The sequence below is a fragment of the Puma concolor genome, chromosome A1 (genome assembly GCF_028749965.1).
Source record: "Puma concolor isolate L17-30 chromosome A1, mPumCon1.1.hap2, whole genome shotgun sequence".
In the NCBI taxonomy this organism is placed as follows: Eukaryota; Metazoa; Chordata; class Mammalia; order Carnivora; family Felidae; genus Puma; species Puma concolor.
Genome location: NC_141667.1, coordinates 63,064,911 through 63,085,516, shown reverse-complemented (window position 1 = coordinate 63,085,516; position 20,606 = coordinate 63,064,911). Strand labels below are relative to the sequence as shown.

The window sequence follows — 20,606 nt, the reverse complement described above, 5'->3', positions numbered from 1 at the left end:
GCTTGGAGTGGTTGAATTCGTGGGTGTGCCGACAGTGACTTGTATGCCCAGAGTCACCTTTAATTATTACCAGAGCCACTGGGTGTCAGGGAGATGCTGGTCACCCTCACGCAAAGGGCTTGCCTGTATCAATACCCTTTCTGAGAGACCAGCAGGGCTTGTTAAATATACACTTGTCACATGCATCCTGCCTTGTCAGTGATCTCCACTGTAATTTAGTAATAGGAAACATTTACCTTTTGGCATTGACCAAGGGCCACTGTGTGCATTCGCTTATGCAGTCCTCCTGAAAATCCTGTAAGGGGTGTTCTTGTTCTCGCCACCGTCCTCCATCTCACGCTGTGGAATCTCAAGCATGCGGCTTGTGCGGGGCCACGCAGGCGATAAAAGGTGAAGCCAGAACTGGAACCCACAAAGCGGGCTTCAGAACCCGGCCTCTGCCTCCTGCGCTAGGCTGGGCTGAGGAGTGCGGCGGCAGGACTGCACCCGTGGCCCTCTCTGCCCCCAGCACTTTCTCACCTCGAATACAGCTCCTCCCCAGACAGGTCCCCTTTCCCGGCGGCCATGGTCGCGTAGTGGTAAAGGCTCCAGCTCTGGAACGCACACACCTGCCTTTCGCTCCCGCCTCCTCCATTAACTTTCCGCAAGACCCTCTGCAAGTCCCTCAGTTGTCCCGAGGCTCAGTTCTGCATCTGTAAAATGGGATGATAATCCCCATCTCACACAGCGGTTGCAAGCATTAATCAGGTCTCCTGTGGAGGGGGCCTGCCAGGGAACTGCAGAATATTGGTTTGCTTAGTCTGCTGCCACGAAATGTCACAGGCTGGGTGGTTTAAACAACAGAGGTTTATTTCCTCACAGTTTTGGAGGCTGAAAGTCCAAGATCAAAGGGTTAGCAGATTTGGTCTCTCGCTAGGCCTCTCGCCTTGGCTTAGAGACCGCTGTTTTCTTAACTGTGTTCACACGTGGTCGTCCCTCAGTCTGTGTGTTCTCTGTGTCCTAATCTCCTCTTATAAGCACACCAGTCATGTTAGATCAAGGCCCACCCATATGACCTCATTTTAACTTAATTACCTCTTAGAAGGTTCTATCTCCACATGCAGTCACATTCTAAGACATGGGAGCTGGGGCTTCAACCTATGAATTTGGAGAGAGGAGAGCACACTTCAGCCCATAACATGCAACATACACACCTTCCAGCCAATTCAGCCATATGATACTGAACAAAAAGGAGACAGGAAACATAAGATCTTAAATACCATGGGTGATTCCACCCATGGGTGTCTGTCCCAGAGGGAGAAGGAGAGGAGATAAAAGTTTCTTTTACCTTCATCAGCAGAGGTTCCCCTCTGTCTAAAGATGAGCTGAGTGTGGAATTGGAGCAGACACTGCCGGTGGCCTGTCCTGCAGCCCGACCCTCCTGCAGCCGCACACAGGTCCCTGAATATGACAGCCTCCCATCTCCTACACCCCCATTAGGGCACCACCCAGAGAGGCCAGGGGATTAATGCCCTGGGGGTGGTGGGAGGGAGCAGGGACTAGGAATCAGGAGATAAATGTCCCCACCCCCCAAGTTGGGATGAGTTCTGCATGGTCTCAAAGGGTCCTGGCAGATTAAGCCCCCGTGGCCCGAAACAATAACATACTCCTAATTGGCTGTCTTTTCCCACTTTCTCACTTGCACCTCCTGAAATCACCTCTCGGATTAATTACTTGTACCCAAGTCCATGTCTCCAGGACTGCTTTGGGGGATATCCAAGATTAGACCAGAACCTAGCCCCGTGTAAGATGTTTCTGACCCACAGTAAGGTCTCTATAGATGGTCCACTGCAGCCGTTGTCTGGGGATCTGCTGAGTGAAAAGTCCTTGCTTTCAGAATCCAGTCACATGTGGGTTCTCCCAGACTGTTCTAGTCCACTGGCCCTGAAACCATCCCTACTAAATGCTCTCCTCTGTCTTTCCCTCCAGGTGATCGAGAAGAACTTGAGTGGCTGGTGGTACATTCAGATCGAAGATAAGGAAGGGTGGGCCCCAGCCACCTTCATTGACAAGTATAAGAAGACAAGCAATGCCTCAAGACCCAACTTCCTGGCTCCCTTGCCCAACGAGGTGACCCAGCTCCGTCTGGGGGACGCAGCAGCAGCGGAGAACAACACGGGCAGTGAAGCCGTCGGCCCCTCCCGGCCCCTGCCCGACGCGCCACATGGTACCGCGGACTCCGGGATACCGTGGTCCAAAGACTGGAAGGGCGGCAAGGAGGTCCTGAGGAAGGCGTCTTCCGACATGTCCTCGTGCGCAGGCTACGAAGAGATCTCAAGCCCCGACCTGGAGGAGAAGCCCAGCCTCCCTCCCCGGAAAGAATCCATCGTCAAGTCGGAAGGGGAGCTGCAGGAGAGGGGGCGGCAGAGGATGGAACAGCTCCGGGGCTCCTCACCCAAGCCTCCGGGCATGATTTTGCCCATGATTCCAGCCAAACACACCCCCCCGTCCCGAGACAGCAGGAGACCAGAGCCCAAACCTGACAAAAGCAAGTTGTTCCAGCTGAAAAACGAGATGGGGCTGGAGTGTGGCCACAAGGTCTTGGCCAAGGAAGTGAAGAAGCCCAACCTCCGACCCATCTCCAGACCCAAAGCTGAGCCACCAGAGGAGAAGCCGGAAGTTGTTCCCCAGAATCCCTTCTTGAAGTCCAAACCTCAGGTTAGGCCCAAACCAACTCCTTCCCCCAGGACAGAGCCACCTCAGGGCGAAGACCAAGTAGACATCTGCAACCTCAGGAGCAAGCTGAGGCCTGCCAAGTCCCAAGAGAAACCCCTACTAGATGGAGAGAGCGGCCACCAGCCTGCTGGGGGCCAAGATGCAGCCTTCAGCCGGGGCTTCCTCCCAGGCGACGGGCCTGGCCGCACCCAGGACAGGACGGCCAAACAGGATGGGCTCAGCCCAAAGGAGATGTCCTGCAGAGCCCCTCCGAGGCCAGCCAAGACCGCAGATCCTGTGCCTAAGAGTGTGCCCGCCCCACTGCAGGAGGCTTCCCCGCAGAGACCCGTGGTCCTGCCCCGCAGACCACCGCCCCCCAAGAAAACCACCTCATCCTCCAGGCCCCTCCCAGAGGTCAGAGGACCACAACGGGAAGCCAACGAAGGCAAGACAGCTCCTGCCTCAGGCCGGGCCCTGCTGGTCCCTCCTAAAGCCAAACCTTTCCTTTCCAATTCCTCAGGTGGCCAAGACGACATGAGAGGCAAAGGTGGTCCGGTACCACGGATGGCGGGCAAGATGGGAGAAAACAGGGAGAAAGTAGCCGCAACCCCCTTCCCCAATGCGGATGGCCCGAAGGACTCTTTATATGTGGCTGTGGCCAACTTTGAAGGAGACGAAGATACCAGCAGCTTCCAGGAGGGGACGGTGTTCGAGGTCCGGGAAAAGAACAGCAGTGGCTGGTGGTTCTGCCAGGTCCTGAGCGGGGCCCCTTCCTGGGAAGGGTGGATTCCTTCCAACTATCTCAGAAAGAAGCCGTAGCCACCTCCTTCCCTGTGTGGCGGTCCCGTGCATCCCTGCTGGCTTTACCCACATATTTAATATGCCTCTTAATTTATCAACCTTCATGCAGCTTCAAAGGAAGGAAGGCTCTGGAGTACTGTGGTTTCTTCCCTCCCATCACAGCATTCCCTGGAGGCTCAGAGGGTCAGAGGCCACACCCCCTGCTTCCTCTCCAAGCCAGCATCCCTGCCTTAAGGCCGGTGGCATTGCCACCCTGTGTAGGCCACCTAGCAGCGGGACCGTGACTCTCCCGACGCCTCCAAGACCAGAACCCATGATCTGGAAACTGCAGAAAGGGTCTCTCATTGCTGGCACCCCACCCAGTACGTGATGGCTGGCCCCCAACTTCTCCGTGTTTCTAAAATCCCAGTGACTTTATTTACTCAGTTTCCAAAATGCCTGGTACCAGAAAGAACTCCATCCCCTGGAAGTTGGCTCCGTTGCCAATCCCAAGGAGATGTCCTCCTCGAGGCTCGGGGCCCGGGAGCCTCTCAGGTTTGACCAGATGCAGCTGTCCCAGGAGTGGACCTGAAGGTCTGCTGAGCCATTCTGCCTCCCATCTTCTGTCTTGGGACCCTGACTGATCCTGAGGGCATGGTCCCAGCCCCAGCACGCTTCACTTTCCCACAGCAGGGCTTTTTAAATAGGAATCCCCGCCCCACCATGGGGCATTTCACTTTGTCTCCATAGAGCAAGAATCGCAAAGTCGGTTTGAAAGGAGCTAATCACAATCCATGCCCCTTGTGAGTAGCTAGTAGGTGCCAGACTCTGTACTTGGCACTTTACATTCATGTTTTAACCCTCACATCAACCCTCTCTTGTAGTATACCTGTTTTACGGACAAAGAACCTCAGACTCAGTGTGCCCAGGGGCACACGAGCTGGGCAGAAGAAGAACGAGGACTTGAATCGAGCTAGTGTGACTTCGGTGCCGGTGCCCTTCCCCCCAGTAAGAGGCTAACCAGGCAGGGGAAAGGAAGAAGCTAACAGTGTCAGGAGCAGGTGGCCAAGGGCTTCCTCGTGCTGTGGGCACCAGTAGCTGCTCCCACACCCACCACGCCTGCAACCCATCACAGCTTGCACCGAAGGCTGCCCTACACCGTGGACAGCTACTCCTCGGCAACGCGGGGATGCCCAGGGCTCTGGCGGCTGCCACAGGGCCCTGTTTCCTCCTCCTGTGCTGCTGCCCGCTCTGGGGGATAAAGCTCGTGGAGCCAAGGGAGCTCAGATGGTCTCACATGCCAGCCTTGAGGGGCCCTGCTGGCTCAGGGGCCAGCAGCTGCATCTCCACAGGCAGACGCCTCCCGGCCCTCTCTGCTGCTGCTTCCTGCTCCTCTCTGGCATTCACAGAGCAATTTTTCTTTCTTTCTTTCTTTTTTTTTTTTTTTTTTTTGCATGCACTCTCCCTCCCTGTCATCTCACTTCCACCCATTCGGACAGCTATGCTTCACGGAGGCACAGCTACCCACCCTACCCTGCAGAAGAGGATCCAGCTCGGCGATCTCCAATTCAGTGATCGTCTGCTGTGATGCTTTGGGGACCACAGGGCCAGCTTTCCCAGGGACGCCCACTGTCCCCCTGCAGTGCCAAAGACTTCTGTGCAAACAGCCCCCTTCTGCTCTCCGCTGCCCGCGCTGCCACGTGGGCTCTGGATGCTTCTATGGGAGAAGGAGCGTCCTGAGTCACAGTAGCGTCTTTATTCCTTCCTTCAGTCGGTCCGTGGACCCTGGGCAGGGCCCCGGGGTGCTTCTGGCGGTGCCCACTTGCCCCCTGGCCCTCTGCCCAGAACCGTGGGGAAGGACAGTAGTCAGGGAAAGGGGGAGCCGGGAGAGGGCCACCCACATTTTTGACATCCCCTCATTTGGAAGGGAGCGAGCCCGTAGCATGCTTTTCAGAGTTTTTGACCCACTTTGGTTTAAACAGCTTTTATGAAGCTGTTATGCAGGATTTGACTACATTTCCAAAGACAGAACTCGGTCTCTTTTTTGCTGATTCACTTCTGCTTCCGTTGACCTTTCCAAGTATTTTGTGAGTGCCTACCACGTGCTAGGCACTGGGTACACCAGGATACGTGTGGCTCCAAGCCCGGCTCTAAGAGCTCTGGCTTTTGTTTGCTGATTCCACTGAAGGGGTTATCTTTGGCTCCGCTCCCTCCTCCCGAAGGTCCGCTGGGTGGGAACAGACTGGTTCCACCTCCCTGTGGGCAGAAGTGGTCCTGCAAATGAAAGAATTTGCTTTTTTGTTATTAGTATTATTCTGACGCGAACCGAAGGTACTGAAACCACATTCCTCTCTGTTCACCGTTCTTTGCTCAGGACACGTCTAGGGCCTGAGGACTCCTCTCTCGGGCCGGCTCCGTTTGCCACAGTGGTGGGCCCTTCCTCAGGCAACTGGAAGTAGGGGGTCTTGACGGCCCTGTGGCTCTCCCTAGCTGTCCTTGCTTGGGAACTTAGGTTTACAGCATTCAGCCCGGTGGCCACCATTCTGCGAGCAATTGGTGAAGCCTATGCAAAACTCCCCTGAGGTGATGCCCACAGAAAAATGCCCAAGACCACAGTTAAAACTCCCATGCCACGCTCAGGGCAGGTCACTGGTGCTTAAACTCCTTCCTTTAACTTAACCCTCACGACAGCCCGGTGAGGGCATAGGATCAGCCCTGAGCGGTGGAGAGAAAGTTGAGGTTCACAGGGTGAAGCCACGTGCCCAGTTTTCATTCAAGTTGTGATCGAGTGGAGACTCGCGTCCACGGGTGCTCTCTCCCCAGGTCCCGGGACTTTTCCTCTGCCAATGGCAATGAAATGTGCGTGAAGCGGGTCACCCTCGCTCATAATTTCGGTTTCTCCTCCCCTCACCTCGTGATCACACGTAGCAGTAGGCCACAGGCCAAAGGCAGGCGGAGGTGGGTTTTGTTTTCTTTTCTTTTCTCACCCCTGCTTCGTTCCTCGTGATGACTGTTTCAGCCTACGTCCTACAACCAAACCACAGCTTACAGTGCCACCAACTCTCTGGAAAATCTGAGTTGTAGGATCACCACTTGGCAGACTAGGCCTTTGCAAAAAATCTCTGCCATTTCGTGGGTTTATGTCACTGTCCCAGGCTGAGACGGGGGAGCTGGGCGCTCGCTTGGACCACTGTTAACGCCCTACCCCGCTGAAAATTGCTGGAGCCCACATGAGCTCCCATTAATCAATCATCTTAAGCCTCCACCACAAGGCCTTCCCATGTAACCAATCTCTTAGGCAAAGTCCTTGGCCTTAAGACATTTCTGAGCCCACCGAGGATCCCACTACCAGGCGAAACGTAGGAAAACAAACTTGCCTCGTGAAAGGGCAGGTGCCATATCTCCCCAGGATCTGGATGGTCCTTAGGCTGAGGGACGCACTGTGTAGTATTTTTACAGCCTCTATCAAGTACAAAGCACTGTGTGGGATCAAGAAGTCACTCCTGCCTTCAAGTAGCTGGTAATTCGACATCATCAGGAACAGGAACATCCGGGGCTTGGCTGCCATCCTTTCATTGTGCCCAAGTCTCTTAAGTGTTGGGTCAGGCTGCTCCCTGGGAGGTCTTGCCCTTCTCTTTGGACTGCGTCAGTGGGTATGGGACAGCCTGAGCCCTGCACTGCAGTCCTATCCCTCCCCCTTGGTTGTCCAAGCTTCTGCTGCAAACCAGCCACACCACACCATAGACCAAAGATTACCTAATGTCAAACTCTGTGGCCTGGAGGAGTGGGAAATTGGCTCACACTGAGGCCTGAGGGTGTAGGATGCCCTCTGTTCGCCTGGAGGAATTGCTCCTAACTTGGCTGAGGTTCTGACATTGAGACGGACCACAGTCGGGGTCCCAGACGGACCAGTCCCAGCACTGCAGAGCGAAAACCCAGAAGGCTCCGTGGTCCTCACCTGCTGAGGACCCTTTCCCACAGACTTGAACGTCCAGCTTCGTAGGGTAATGTCTGGTTTCTGGTGCTTCCCTGCCAAGCTGTCCACACCCTCATCACGCTTCAGCATTTCCCTCTTCCTTCCTGTCTGCATCCCTCCTCCAAATTAGGCCTCTCAGTGACTCGACTGCTGTTATCCTTGAAGAGGCCAAACCCAGTGCTACAGCCAGTAGCCTTCACTTCTAGGTCTTCTATAAACGTACAAAAGGAGGTGCCTCCACCAGGCTTGTTACAGCAATAAGCAATTCTAACACAGCTGAGGTGTCCGTATTTTATCCCAGTGCGTGCCTGTCTATGCCTTTGTGCCCATGTAGCTGTCAATAGTGCCCCTTTCACTCGTCCAGGGGAGATGATAAACTATGGTCACCTTAGCGATCCCCGCATTTCTTGCTTCCGAGCGCCACCAACAACTAGGCCATCTCTCACATCCCTCCAGGAACAGGGGAGCTCTGACCACCCTGCCCCACCGCCTCCTGTCTGCTCACGGAGTGACACTGGAGATCCCTGAATGTCACAGCACTCCTCCTACCCTCTTGGCAAACTGACGAATTCTGGTGGTGGTTTTTGTTTCCTTTTAACACACACAAATACACGAGGATATGTAATGTGAGGGGGGGGAGGGTTGTGAACACTTAGCTGTAGCATGTATAGACTATATACCATTAGACTTTTTTCTTTTTTCTTTTTTTTTTTTTTTTAATAAAAAAGTGCTTGACTGGTTTCAAGCTTCATTGTGAAGATGCAGTGTCTACGAATTTTATTTGGCTAAAGAAGAATTACATAGCTTCGTGCCCTGGCATTTTGGGCTTGAGTTTTGGGAATCAAAGAACAGAAGCCTGTGAGCTGTTTGGCCAAGAGGGGGGACTTCTCTGTCAGCCTCCTAGTTCATCTTGATTCTTTGAATCACAATGTCCAGAAATTAAGGGAAAACATCCTTGTGTTCACTGGGTATCTCCCACATATCCTCAGCTCTGTGCCTAAGGGTGGAAAATTTAGCACATCCAAGGTGCCTTGAACCTCTTGCTGGTGTTGCCTACCCATGGGCAAGAGTGTGGGGTGGAGGGGAGGGGCAGCCACGCTTGGGCTGTGGAGACTGCCCAAGCCATCTGCTCTGGGGAGAGGGAGGGCATTGTCTGACGCGTTATCACCTCCCAAGGGCACAGGCAAGGCCAAACCTACCCCCAGCCTCCTTGGCCTCAGGTGAATCATTAAACAAAATGACACCACCACCCACCTTCCTAGGGAGAGAAGAAGAGAACCAACAGAGTCCCTGAACAGAAAACATCAAAAGGGGAAATTTACATTTGATATTCACCCTCCCTTGGATGAAAGATTTCAAAGAATGCAATTACCTTCTGGACCTTGCTTAAGGATAATGGTCCTTTGTGTATTAGTCTCTGTTCCCATTTAAAAAAAAAAAAAAAAAATCATGTGCTTCAGCCCCCTCCTCCCCTTGGGAGCATTTTCTCCCAAATCTTCCAAACTAATTGTGGTTGTTCGTAAGAATACAAGTGGTAAGGGCATGGGATTCCTGGAGCAGGCATGCAGGGGCACCTGACCCTGATGGGATGGGATTGGACCATGGTCAGGAACCAAACCTGGCTGACTCTCTCGGGGGGGGGGGGGGGGGGGGTTCTTACCCCATTGCCCTCAGGACTCAGTTGGAACTGGTACATTCGCCATTCCCTTTATACTGTTTAAGAAGTGCCAGGCCAAACATGACCCAGCTTGCACAAAACACCTGCACGCACACACCTGCACACACTCTCCTTCCTTCCTGTAAGGGGTCATGGTAAAGCTGTGTGTCTAAGACCCAGGTCATGCGGCCACTCTTCTCCGAATCCAAGGTGTTTAACGTCCATCACTTCTCTAGTTAGTATCCATCTGGTCCAGGTGTGATTCCTCACCATCTTGCAACCCATGCCTCCCAATCACCCCCTGGGCTGCACCCCCTGAAAGTCAGAATCAGCAAGAAACTGCATCCTTTAAAAGTACATTGTGAGGAAATGGTCTGCATGCTCCGCTTTTGAGAAATGGCCAGACTCAGCACATTGCCTGGCGTAGTCTAAGTGTTGCAAATGGTGCTTCATACACTATTATTAGCAATGTCACCCTCATTTTTCTGAGCATTTACTATGGTCCAGGCCTGTGGGATACACTACATGCACTTTGATTTCATCCTCAAAATGCTCTAGAAGGTAGATGTCCGCATTTTATATGTGAAGGCATGGGACCAAAGTCTCACATAGCTAGTGCATGCTGTCTCGTCCTAAAGCTGACTCTCTCATGCCATACTATGCCCCCTCCCGCATGCTAATCAAAGCACATATCTCATCCTGCTATAACTATTTCCTGGATTCAAAATCTTGTTCAAGGAATACTTTCTCTTCCCTAAACCTAACTCTGTAATTAAGGGCAAAGGTCTAACTTTTGTTGAGAACATGCTGTTGGCTGGGTACCTTACAGATAATTATCTCTTAAGCCTCCGCTACCGTTCTTCTGGGTAGGAATTGCTGTGCCTATTTTATGGATGGAAATTAATAGTCTGAGAGATTAAGTTTATCTGTGGTCACAGCTAGTAAGAGGATGAACTATCCAATATCTAGCTCCAAAGCCCGTGAATTTAATAAACCATCGCAGCTTCCAAATTTGTAATCCCTCCATTCAGCATTTTTCAAAGTGTTTTCCAGAACAAATGTTAATAGATATCCTGAAATAAGACACTGATGGGGAAACTTGAGAAACACTGGGTTAAGTAAAGTTAAATAGCTCCCTTATTACAGGATGTCTCAAAGCCTCATATAATAACATGCAGTGTGAACGGCTGAGAGGGGGTTATTTATAGTGGGTCCCTCAAATGGACTTGACAGTGAAACCATTCACAGGGCATCTAGCAGGAGCTTGGTTTCATGCAATAAACTCTGGAAAATGTCAAAGTTTGCAGTTCAACTCTCCCTTGAATTCTGTCTGAACCACCATTTTTAGCTGATTCGTCACCCTGACTCCAGCTGTGACTCTGCCCCGCACCGCAACCCAGTCCTCAATGCTGACATTCACAGCATCACCAGTACAAAATACTTCCTTGAATGGGGAGCTGCTCGTGAACGTGGAGGTTTCTTATTGGCTATTGGTCTAACCTGGAGCAACCTGAATGGGCTTCTCCACAGTGAAATTGCCCCATGTAGGAAACTGTTCAGAAAATAGCCTCCAGGAATGCAGTTTGTGTTCTCCCTCATAACCAAATTCTCCTTTAGAGATAACTTTAAGTTAATAGCAGTATTCAGAGCATTCTAAGTCAAGTTAATAAAGTCTAGATTCACCTCCTCTTAAGACTCGGGGCCCAGATCCTACAATTCACTATGTCCTCTGGCTTCCTTTTAACTGCATGAAAATTGGCCACACATGTAGAGTGTATCTTACAATAGTCATCATCAGTTTTCACTGAGTATAATCAATAAAAAATTTTAGCATGTGTGTGGCATATATTTATATATGTTTTATGAAATGAATATATCATGGACTGTCTTTTAAGGTAGCAGATTCTTCCAGTCCAGGCTTGGTATTCCCTTCCACTTAAAGGGAGCTTCACTAGAGGGGCGCCTGGGTGGCTCAGTCAGTTAAGCATCCGGCTTCGGCTCAGATCATGATCTCACTCTTTGTGAGTTCAAGCCCCACACCGGGCTCTGTGCTGACAGCTCGGAGCCTGAGGTCTGCTTCGGATTCCATGTCTCGCTCTCTCTCTGCTCCTCCCCCCCACTCTCTCTCTCCCTCAAAAATAAATAAACGTTAAAAATTAAAAAAAAAAAAAAAAGAAGCTTCACTCAACACTCCAGCTTTCTTTCTCCCTAGACAAGAAGAGGACATTCTCTAGATGATTGATATCTAGGGTAGCAGGAGTTCTGTAGGGCATAGCACACTCCTCCTTCTCTCCTGTGTGGAGTCAGATATCTTCGGGGAGCACCCCTTCCAGCTGGCCCCAGACAGTGGGAGGCTTAGTGGTAAAAGGAGCCCCCACAAAAGAAGTCCTGTGCTTTTCCAGGAGCACGTCTAATTCTAGGACCCAGGCGTAGGAAACCCATGACTGCTGCCCATCTCACCTAAGCCAGATTCTCCCATGGCTGTCTCAAGAAGAAAACTGACATTTTGTTTTCCAATTCCCGGGTCCTTCTGTCTCCCTCAATTCTAAATTCAGGTGTGGAGAAAGGCAAGTTATATGTTAGGCTCCTTAAAAACCACCTATAGGGGGGCGCCTGAGTGGCTCAGTCGGTTAAGCGTCCGACTTCAGCTCAGGTCACGATCTCACGACCCGTGAGTTCGAGCCCCACGTCGGGCTCTGGGCTGATGGCTCAGAGCCTGGAGCCTGCTTCCGATTCTGTGTCTCCCTCTCTCTCTGCCCCTCCCCCGTTCATGCTCTGTCTCTCTCTGCCTCAAAAATAAATAAACGTTAAAAAAAAAATTAAAAAAAAAAACCACCTATAGGGGCGCCTTGGGTGGCTCAGTTGGTTAAGCGTTCAATCCTTGGCTTCTGCTCAGGTCACGATCTCACAGTTCATGGGATAGAGCCCCATGTCGGGCTTTGCACTGACCGTATGGAGCCTGCTTGGGATTATCTGTCTCCCGGTCTCTGTGCCCATCCTCCACTCCCTCCCTTTCTCTGTCAAAAGTAGATAAACATTAAATAGTACCCTATTGGCTACTGATGAAGTTAATTTTAGCTGATTTGTTATAGCAGTTTTTATATTATAATAAAATACGTATGTAAAATTGAAAGTGAAGGATGAGCTAAAAATATATATAATTAAAAGACATAGTTTCTCACTACTGTGAGATAATAAGAGATTTATATTGGTCTCTGCCCCAAGTTCCCACAGAGAGCTCCTAAAACCCTTGTAAATTGCCTGAATGATAAGAGTACAGGGAACATGTTTGTTCTAATAGTTGGTCTTTGATCCCAGGTTCCCGAAACAGAGCTCCTGAAACCCTTGTGATCTCCCAGGTGGGAGGCATAGCTCTGGTTCTAATAAGGTTCTTCTGGGTAAGCTCCTGGATGGCTCCGGAAGGGGTGTGGTCACCAGAAAGACCAAGCCGTGATTAGAAACTGGGCATTTTCAGCCCATCCCCTTTCTCTTGAGAGAGGAGAGGGGCTGAAAATGGGGTTAATGATCAATGTGCCTACGAGATGAAGACTCCACAGAAATCCCAGTAGTATGGGGCTCCAAGAGCTTCAAAATCGGCAAACACATCCACACCCAGAGGGTAACGCACCCTAATTCCACAAGGACAGAAGCTCCTGCACTCAGGACCCTACCAGACCTCACTATGTAGATCTCTTCCATCTGGCTGTTCATTTATATCCTTCATCATATCCTTTAATAAACTGGTAAATGTAAGTGTTTCCCTGAGTTCTGTGAGCCTCTCTAGCAAATTGATTGAACCTGAGGAGGGGGTCATGGGAACCTCCAGTTTGCAGACAAATCAGACAGAAGTTGTAGGTACCCTGGGGACCTAACACAGTTAGCATTTGAGGTGGGGGTGGGGTAGTCTTGTGGGACTGAACCCTTAACCTGGGGTATCTGATACTGTCTCCAGGTAGGTAGTGTTAAAATCAAGTTAAGTGATAGGACACCCAGCTGATGTTGCAGGGAATTGCTTGGGGCAGGGAACATACATTTGGTGACCAGAAATGTCAGAAGTAAAGTTTTCTGTGTGAGTAGTAGACGACACACACAGGAAGGAAAAACACAGGAGACACAGGCAGAAAACAAGTGTTTCGAATTCAGCTTCGCTCCAGTGACTTGTCCCATCCACCTCCTGGGCTGTGTGGACCCCACTTTGCAAAACACTGACAAAGCGACCATTATGGCCTTTGGGATTAAACAGACCTGGTTTTGAATTCTGGCTCCGATAACACACTTTGTCTTTCTGATACTTAGCATCCTTATCTATAAAATGGGGACAATAATCTCACACAGTTGTGAAGATTAATGGAAACAATGTATGCCTAGCACATAGCAGGCACTTCTAATAACGCATCATAATTATCATTGTTTCTAGAAAAAGTAAAAAGAATTAACAGTCTTCAGATATTTTCATCGCCTGGGACAGGAGTTAGCACTTTTTCTCAAAGAGTTACATAGTAAATATTTCAGGCTTTGGGAGGCAAGAGTCAAAACTAGAATGTTATGCAAGAACTTACATAACTATTTAAAATGTAACCATTTGAACATGTAAAAACCATCCTTTGCTCTGAAAAAATATGCCGCTGGGAGGATTAGGCCCAAGGGCTAGACTGCTGACCCTTGGCCTAGTCTATGTTCATCTTCTATTTTATTACTGTTCTCTAAATGAAAGTTTTCCAAAGTGTGTTTGTGAGAACATCAGCCCCTCACATGATCATGAAAAAGCATCATGTGGTCAAATCCATTTGGCAAACACTTGTGTGAGTATCTTCCAAGCCTCTTTCCTTGGAGATCCCTGTGACACGCTAGCACGTTAACGGCTCTGAGAATCCTGCGGTAAGGAAGCTGTTTACCCTGGTTTAATCCAGAATTTCCAAAATGTATTTGATAATAGAATTCTCTTTTTCATGTAACATCTAAGAATATCCCACAGAATATACTTTGCATTCAGATGCTCTGCCCCTGAGCTATACCCCCGGCCACCGAATAGACTTCGGAAAATTCTGCTGTAGATCCTAGAAGGTAACCATTATTCAGCATTTCCCTGCATAAATTGTATTTGTGCCCCGTAATGCATACATCTGAGGAATCTGACTTGGATCGTGTGTGTTAGTTACTATCTTCAGCAGAGTAACCAGGCCAACTTGGTCTTTAGTTTGAAAGAACTATAGACTTTGCTGACTTTTCTCCCTGTGTTTATTTTAGGACCGTAAGAATGTTCACTTGGAGAATGTTAAGGAAGTCCCTGTTAGAAGGATCAAGACGCTTCATATAGCCCCTGTGTGCCCTGGGAATTGTGCCCTGTGTGTTCTTGGAGGAGATCTGAGAGCCAGGCCATGTCCTTGTTGCCAGGAACCTGGATGTGCTAAATTACTGTCACTATGGATTCCTTTTATTATGGTGAGATGCACATAGCATAGTGTTTATCATGTCTACCATTTTTATTTATTTTTTTAATTTTTTTTTTAACGTTTATTTATTTTTGAGACAGAGAGAGACAGAGCATGAACGGGGGAGGGGCAGAGAGAGAGGGAGACACAGAACCGGAAGCAGGCTCCAGGCTCTGAGCCATCAGCCCAGAGCCCGACTCGGGGCTCAAACTCACAGAACGTGAGATTATGACCTGAGCTGAAGTCGGACGCTTAACCGACTGAGCCACCCAGGCGCCCCTCATGTCTACCATTTTTAAATGTACATACAGGTCAGTGACATTAAGTACATCACTATGTTGCATAACAATCACCACCATCCATCTCCAGAACTTTTTCATCTTCCCCAACTGAAGCTCCGTCCCCCTTACCACCAACTCCGATATCCACTTCTCCCCACCCCCTGCTAAGCACCATTCTGCTTTCTGCCTCTGAGTTTGACTCTTCCAGGTACCTCACGTAAGTGGAATCCTATCTTTCTGTGGCTGGTTTATTTCACTCAACATAATGTCTTCAAAGTTCATCTATATTGTGGCAGTGTCAGAATTTCCTTCCTTTTTTGGGGCGCCTGGGTGGCTCAGTCGGTTAAGCGTCTGACTTAAGCTCAGGTCACGATCTCGCAGTTCGTGAGTTCAAGCCCCACATCGGGCTCTGTGCTGACAGCTGGGAGCCTGGAGCCTGCTTCGGATTCTGTGTCTCCCTCTCTCTTTGCCCTTCCCTGGCTTGTGCTCTCTCAAAAATAAACATTAAAAAAATTATTTTACAGAATTTCCTTCCTTTTTAAGGCCGAATAATATTCCATATTTGTAGCACGTTTTGTTTATTCATTCATCTGTCGATGGATGCTTGGATTGCTTCCGTCTTTCAGCTATTGTGAATAATGTTGCAATGTACATGAGCGTACAAATATCTGGTTCAGTCCCTGCTTTCAATCCTTTTGGGTATATATTCAGCAGTGACACTGCTGGATCCTATGTAATTCTATGTTTGATTTTTTTAAGGAACGGACATACTATTTTCCACAGTGGCTGCACCTTCAACCGTGTCCGTTGTTCATTTCTGGACCACATTTTTTTACTGAGATATAAAACAACAGTTTCAGGTGTTTAACGTAATGTTGCCTATTTGTATTATTGTGAAATGATCACCACAATCTACTTAGCATCCATTACCACACATAGTTACAAAAATTTTTTTTTACTTGTGATAAAACCATCTAAGGTCTACTCCTTTGGCAGCTCTGAAATATACAATGCAGTACTATTTTTTTTTTAATTTTTTTAACATTTATTTATTTCTGAGACAGAGAGACAGAGCATGAACGGGGGAGGGGCAGAGAGAGAGGGAGACACAGAATCGGAAGCAGGCTCCAGGCTCCGAGCCATCAGACCAGAGCCCGACGCGGGGCTCGAACTCACGGACCGCAAGATCGTGACCTGGCTGAAGTCGGACGCTTAACCGACTGCGCCACCCAGGCGCCCCTACAATGCAGTACTATTAACTATAGTCATCACGCTGTACCTTACATCCCCGTGACTTATTTATTTTACAACTGGAAGTGTGTTCCTTTTGACCCCCTTCTCTCATCTTGCCCACCCTCTGCTCCCCACCTGTGGTAATTGCCTGTTTTCCGTATCTATGAGTTCTGTTGTTTATTTTAGATTCCACAGGTAAGTGAGATCACATGGTATTTATCTTCCTCTGTCTGACTTATTTCACTTAGCATAATGCTGTCAGGGTCTATCTATGCTGTCACAAATGGCAAAATGTCCTTCTTTTCTATGGTTGAGTAATATTCCACTACTTTATATGCCACATTTTCTTTATTCATCTATTGATGGACACTTAGGTTGCTTCCATGCCTTGGCTGTTGTAAACAATGCTGCAGTGAACTGGGATGAACACGGGTTCAAGCTAGTGTTTTCATTTCCTTTGAATACATACCCGTAAGTGGAACCGCTGGATCATATAGTATCTTTATTTTTAACTTTTTTTAATGTTTATTTCTTTTTGAGACAGAGACAGAGCATGAGTAGGGGTGGGGCAGAGAGAAAGGGAGACACCGAATCCGAAGCAGACTCTAGACTCTGAGCTGTCAGCACAGAGCACGATGCCGGGCTCGAACCCATAAATCATGAGATCATGACCTGAGCCGAAGTCAAACACTTAACCAACTGAGCCACCCGGGTGCTCCTGAAGAACCACCATACCTTTGTCCATAGTGACTGTACCAATTTAAATTCCCACCACAAGTGTATAAAGATTCCCTTTTCTCCATATCCTTGCTAACACTTGTTACCTCTTGTCTTTTTAAAAACAGCCATTCCCGGGGCGCCTGGGTGGCGCAGTCGGTTAAGCGTCCGACTTCAGCCAGGTCACGATGTCGCGGTCCGTGAGTTTGAGCCCCGCATCAGGCTCTGGGCTGATGGCTCGGAGCCTGGAGCCTGTTTCCGATTCTGTGTCTCCCTCTCTCTCTGCCCCTCCCCCGTTCATGCTCTGTCTCTCTCTGTCCCAAAAATAAATAAAAAACGTTGAAAAAAAAATTAAAAACAGCCATTCTAACAGGTATTAAGTGATATTTCATCACGGTTTTGATTTGCATTTCCCTGATGATTAGTGATGTTGAGTACTTTTTCATGTACCTGTTGGCCATCTGTATCTCTTCTTTGAAAAAGGGTCTAACCAGATACTCTGCCCGTTTTTCAATCAAATTGTGGTTTTTTGCTATTAAATTGTATGAGGTCTTTACATATTTTGGATCTTAACCCCTTCAGATATATGATTTGCAAATAGTTTCTCCCAGTTGGTAGGTTGCCTTTTCACTTTGTTGCTGGTTTCCTGTGCTGTGTAGAAGCTTTTTAGTTTGATGTAGTCCTCCTTGTTTATTTTTGATTTGTTGCCTTCGTTCTTGGTGTCAAATCCAAAAACTCATTGCAAGACTAATATCATGGAGCTTACCTACCACCTATTTTTTCTTCTAGGAATTTTATAGTTTCAGGTCTTACATTCAAGTCTTTAATCCATTTTGGATTAATTTTGTGTATGGTATAAGATAGTGGTCCTGTTTCATTTTTTTGCATGTGGCTGTCCAGTTTTCCCAGCACCATTTATTGAAGAGACTGTGCTCTCCCTATTGTATATTCCTGACTCCTGTGTTGTAAATTAATGGACCATATCTGCGGATCCGTTTCTTGGCTCTCTATTCTGTTCCATTGATCTATGTGTCTGTTTTTATACCAATACCCTACTGTTTTCATTATTATAGCTTTGTAATATAGTTTGAAAGGGAACATGATGCCTCTGGCTTTGTTCTTCTTTTCTTCTTCTCAAGGTTGCTTTGGCTATTTGGAGCCTCTTGTGGTTCCACACAAATTTTAGGATTGTTCGTTCTGTTTCTGTGGGGGAAACAATTTCCATCAGAATTTTGATAGGGAGTGCACTGAATCGGTAAATTGCTTTGGTTAGTATGGACATGTTAACACTATTAATTATTCCAGTCCATGAACACAGTATATCTTCCCACTGATTTGTGCCTTCAGTTTTTTTCATCGGTGTCATAGTGTTCAGGGTTCATACAGGTCTTTCATCTCCTTGGTGAAATTTATTTCTAGGCACTTTATTCTTTTTGATGCAGTTGAAAAGGGGAATTTCTTTATCTGAGAGTTCATTATTAATGTATAGAAACAACAGATTTTGTATATTGATTTTGTACCTTGCAATTTGGCTGCATTCATTTATTAGTTCTGACAGTTTTTAAGTGGTATCTTTAGAGTTTTTCAGACATAATATCATGTCATATGAAAATAGTGACAGTTTTATTCTGCCTTTGCAATTTGGATGTGATTTATTTTTTTTTCCCCTTGCCTAATTGTTCTGGCTAGGACTTCCAATATTGTGTTGAGTAAAACTGGCAAGAGTGGCCATGGGCCACATTTTTGACATGGAGCTTCTTATGTTTAAAAATAATTTTTCAGGGGCGCCTGGGTGGCGCAGTCGGTTAAGCGTCCGACTTCAGCCAGGTCACGATCTCGCGGTCCGTGAGTTCGAGCCCCGCGTCGGGCTCTGGGCTGATGGCTCAGAGCCTGGAGCCTGTTTCCGAATCTGTGTCTCCCTCTCTCTCTGCCCCTCCCCTGTTCATGCTCTGTCTCTCTCTGTCCCAAAAATAAATAAACGTTGAAAAAAAATTAAAAAAAAAAATAATAATAATTTTTTAGGGGCGCCTGGGTGGCTCAGTCGGTTAAGCGTCTGACTTCAGCTCAGGTCATGATCTCATGGTCCATGGGTTCGAGCCCCGCGTCGGGCTCTGTGCTGACTGCTCAGAGCCTGGAGCCTGTTTCGGATTATGTGTCTCCCTCTCCCTCTGCCCCTCCCCCATTCATGCTCTGTCTCTCTCTGTCTCAAAAATAAATAAACGTTAAAAAAAATTTTTTTAATAATTTTTCAGGGCACCTGGGTGGTTCAGTCGGTTAAGTGTCTGACTTCGGCTGAGGTCATGCTCTCACGGTCCGTGAGTTCAAGCCCCGCATCGGGCTATGTGTTGACAGCTCAGAGCCTGGAGCCTGCTTCAGGTTCTGTGTCTCCCTCTCTCTCTCTGCCTCTCCCTGGCTCGTACTCTGTCTGTCTCTCTCTCTCTCTCAAAAATAAACATTTAAAAAAATGATTTTTCAAATTTGATTTTGTACCTACTCACTTTGAAGATAACAAAAGTCTTGGGGCACCTGGGTGGTTCAGTGGGTTAAGTGTCCAAGTCTTGATTTCAGTCAGATGCATTAGCCTAGGTCATGATCCCAGGGTTGTGGGATCGAACCCCGCATCAGGCTCTGCACTGGGCATTGGAGCCTGCTTAAGATTCTTTCTCTTTCTCCCTCTGCCCGTCCCTTGCGCACACTCTCTCTCTCTCAAAAAATAAAATAAAACAATAAAGATAACAAAAGTCTTAGAGACTTCCGGTGTCTGGACTGAAATGGTTTTTCATTATAGCATTATCTAACATAAACCAGGCACAAACATGATCTCTTTGTAAAGAGAGCTAGTATAAAAATGTAAAAATGAACACTTTTAGAAGTTAAACACCCATCTACAAAACCAATAGAGTTTATCTTACCGTTAATAAGAAAATTAATGCTGCTTTTTTGGATTCTTTTTTATGGTAAAATATATAGAAGGGCTGATGCCGCTTTGGCAAAACCGTACCTCCCCTCACAATGACTGGATGAAGCCAAGCACATTGGAGGAAGGTTTTTTCAGTCGGTTGACCTACATACCCTGTGCATGGTGACAATTCCTCTTTCTACAATGGAAATGCTAGGAAAACCTTCAGTAAGGCAGGATACATCGTGCTGCCATTAGCCCTAATTTGGTGCAAATACTTCACTTAGGTATTGTCTTAGTTTGTTCAGGCTCCTCTAACAAAGTACCGTAGACCGGGTGACTTTGAAACAACCGAAATTTATTTCTCACAGCCCTAGAGGCTGGAAATCTGAGGTCATGGTGCCAGCAGGTTCAGGTTCTAGTGAAAGCCCTCTTCTGGGTAACAGACGGCTGTCTTCTGATGGTATCCTCACATCGTGGAAAGAAAGCAAGTTGATTCTCTGACCTGTGCTTTCAAAAGGGCACAATTCTCAGGACACCTGGGTGGTTCCACCGGTTAGGTGTCCGACTTCGGCTCAGGTCATGATTTCATGGTTCGTGGGTTTGAGACCCTCATCGGGCTCTGTGCTGACAGCTCAGAGCCTGGAGCCTGCTTCGGATTCCGGGTCTCCCACTCTCTCTGCCCCTCCCCTGCTCATGCTCTGTCTCTGTCTCTCAATAATAAATAAACGTTTAAAAAAATGTTTAAAAATCATCAAAATGAAAATGCAAAATTTAAACATTCTTCTAGATAAGTTTTATCCCCAAGAAATACTGTCTTTCTAACCCTCCCCCTAACTGCGCCAACCCCTAGGGACAAGCACACAGACACTCTCCAGTTGGACACTCTTTCTGCCACCAGCCTCTCTACTTCCCGTGAACACGCCCCGCACGGAAA

The 20,606-nt window shown here is 48.1% G+C and overlaps 1 protein-coding gene across 2 annotated transcripts in view; it reads left to right on the top strand.

Moving 5' to 3' along the window:
* The window catches only part of SH3PXD2B (SH3 and PX domains 2B), a 103,137-nt gene extending 97,364 nt beyond the window's left edge, over positions 1 to 5,773 (top strand). For both annotated transcript variants that reach the window (XM_086716204.1, XM_086716278.1), the window contains one exon: positions 1,969 to 5,773. In XM_086716204.1, coding sequence (XP_086572330.1) covers positions 1,969 to 3,513 — 1,545 coding nt within the window. In that variant the 3' untranslated portion in view covers positions 3,514 to 5,773. The remainder of the gene's footprint in view (positions 1 to 1,968) is intronic.
* Positions 5,774 to 20,606: the final 14,833 nt, after the last annotated feature.